The sequence below is a fragment of the Montipora foliosa genome, chromosome 6 (genome assembly GCF_036669935.1).
Source record: "Montipora foliosa isolate CH-2021 chromosome 6, ASM3666993v2, whole genome shotgun sequence".
Lineage (NCBI taxonomy): Eukaryota > Metazoa > Cnidaria > Anthozoa > Scleractinia > Acroporidae > Montipora > Montipora foliosa.
In genome coordinates, this window is record NC_090874.1 from 15,478,922 (window position 1) to 15,481,195 (window position 2,274).

Sequence of the window (2,274 nt, forward strand, 5' to 3'; positions counted from 1 at the left end):
CAGCCTATCTGTGGGGCTGTCAGTGGGTATCTCGGCGGGTCGAGTTCTTTTGTGACAACGAGTCTGTGGTGGCTGTACTTAAGTCTGGCACCTCGCGGGACAAAAACCTAATGGTGTTGCTGCGTTATTTGACTATGCTGGCCATCCATCATTCCTTCTCATTTACAGCTTCATCTGTTCGAGGCAAAGCTAATCCAGTTGCTGATGCACTCTCTCGATTCCAATTTCAGCGGTTCAGACGCCTGGAGCCACAGGCCGACCCAACCCCGTCTCCTATTCCTGCTTCCCTTCTGGCAGCGCTTCAGATGCCTTGACTCAGAAGTGTCGGTTCTTACCTTCCACCCGACGAGTGTACCGATCCGCCCAACGTCGATTTACAGACTTTTGCCGCCAGGATGGTCGTGCAAACCAGGATGGCTCCATCCCCCCAGCCACTGAGGAGACTCTCATGCGCTTTGCTTCCTTCCTGGCCGACAACCTGAACCATTCCTCCATCAAGGTCTATCTATCAGCAGTGCGCTCCCTTCACATTGACCATGGCCTTCCCGACCCGCTAGTCAACTGTCTTCGTTTGCAGCGTCTGCTAAGGGGTATTAAGCGAGTTCAAGGTCCAGTGTCACCCAGGCGCCTACCTATCACCGTTGATCATCTGAAGGTCATTCAGTGCTCTTTGGACCTGTCTACTAGAGACCATGTGATGTTGTGGGCTGCGTGCTGCTTGGCATTTTTTGGGTTTTTGCGTGCGGGCGAATTCACGGTCAACTCGGCCTTTGATCCTCACACCCATATGACTGTTAGCGACCTGCAAGCGGACTCCTTGGTGAATCCCTCTTGTTTCAAAGTCCGTATCAAGTGTTCCAAGACAGATCCCTTCCGTGTGGGTTGTGATATCTACTTGGGGCGTGGCTCGGGCTCTGTGTGCCCCATAACAGCGTTGGGCACGTACTTGTCTCTGCGTGGGTCTGCTCCAGGGCCCCTGTTCTTGTTTAGTGATGGTCGTCCTCTTACCCGGCAGCAGCTATCATCCTTTTTGCAGTCTACCCTACATGGGGCTGGGTACTCCGGCGCCTACTCTGGCCATAGTTTCCGGATTGGGGCGGCGACCACTGCAGCGGCACGTGGTGTTCCGGATCACCTGATCAAAACCTTGGGGCGTTGGTCGAGCGAGGCATACCAGATCTATATCAGAACTCCAGTTAGTTCCATTGTCCGTGTTTCCTCCCAGTTGGTGGCGTAACAGGTAGTGGATTTCTCTGGTTACCAGCGGGGGTGGGTGCCTCAGGTTTGGGCTATCGGGGGCTTAGGCCTAGTTGCCCCGAGCCCCCTTGCTTCGGGTTCTTCTTACCCGGAGATCCCTTCGGCATGGCGCGGGGGGCTCGTGGCTTGGTTGCGGGTTGGGCAGGCCAGTCGGGTGTTCTAGCGCCTTGGGGATGTGACTGCGGTTGCAGCCCCCAGGCTTCCTGGGCACCTACCCTCCACTGGCGACGTGGGCGTTAAATATAGTTAAATAAAATTTAACATAGTTAACGACTAGGAGCTAGTCTGGTCAGTAGTGTTTTGCAGGCGGTTGTTAGTGTCTTGGCCGTCTGGTAGCGTTGTTCAGCGTTTTTGGTGCGTTCTGTAGCGTTTGTTATAGTTACATGGTTCACGACCGGGAGCTAGTCCGGTCAGTAGCGTTTTGCAGGCGTTTGTCAGCGTTGTTATGCGTTTTTGTAGCGTTTGCAGCACTCTTTAGGTTGGGGGGGCCCTGGGGCTGACATGGTTCAGCGGTATTCCTGCGTAGTGCATGCGTTGTCCAATGTGCTTGCAGCGTGTTTGTTGGCGTGGCGTTGTGAGTTGGTTTAGGAGTTTAGTGGTTCTCGGCGTTCCCTCCCTCTCCCCCCCTTTCTTTCTTTTTTTTTTTTTTGTGCTCTTTTTTTTTTTTTTTTTGTGTGTGTTATTATTATTATTATTATTATTCCACTGAGCTATCTGGCTCAAGTGTGACGGGTGCCTTAGGGGGGCCTGGCGCGGGGGGCTCGTGGCTTGGTTGCGGGTTGGGCAGGCCAGTCGGGTGTTCTAGCGCCTTGGGGATGTGACTGCGGTTGCAGCCCCCAGGCTTCCTGGGCACCTACCCTCCACTGGCGACGTGGGCGTTAACTTACTGCAAGTACAGTGTAGATGAATTTTAAATGAAACTGTAATAAGAGATGTACATAAACAAGTACATGTACTCTCTAATGGTCTTAAAATAAATGGAACCGGTGCTTTGATAATCAGCCTGGTCTTAACTGT

The 2,274-nt window shown here is 53.0% G+C and overlaps 1 protein-coding gene across 1 annotated transcript; it reads left to right on the forward strand.

The window, feature by feature from the left end:
* Window positions 1–448: 448 nt before the first annotated feature.
* On the forward strand, window positions 449–1,237 carry LOC138005072 (uncharacterized). Its single transcript, XM_068851361.1, has one exon. The coding sequence runs from the start codon at window positions 449–451 to the stop codon at window positions 1,235–1,237; it is 789 nt and encodes a 262-aa protein (XP_068707462.1).
* The last annotated feature ends 1,037 nt before the right edge of the window (window positions 1,238–2,274 follow it).

Excerpts from the sequence above, each read along its gene's own strand:
- LOC138005072 (XM_068851361.1), top strand. The coding sequence starts at position 449 with ATGCGCTTTGCTTCCTTCCTGGCCGACAACCTGAACCATTCCTCCATC.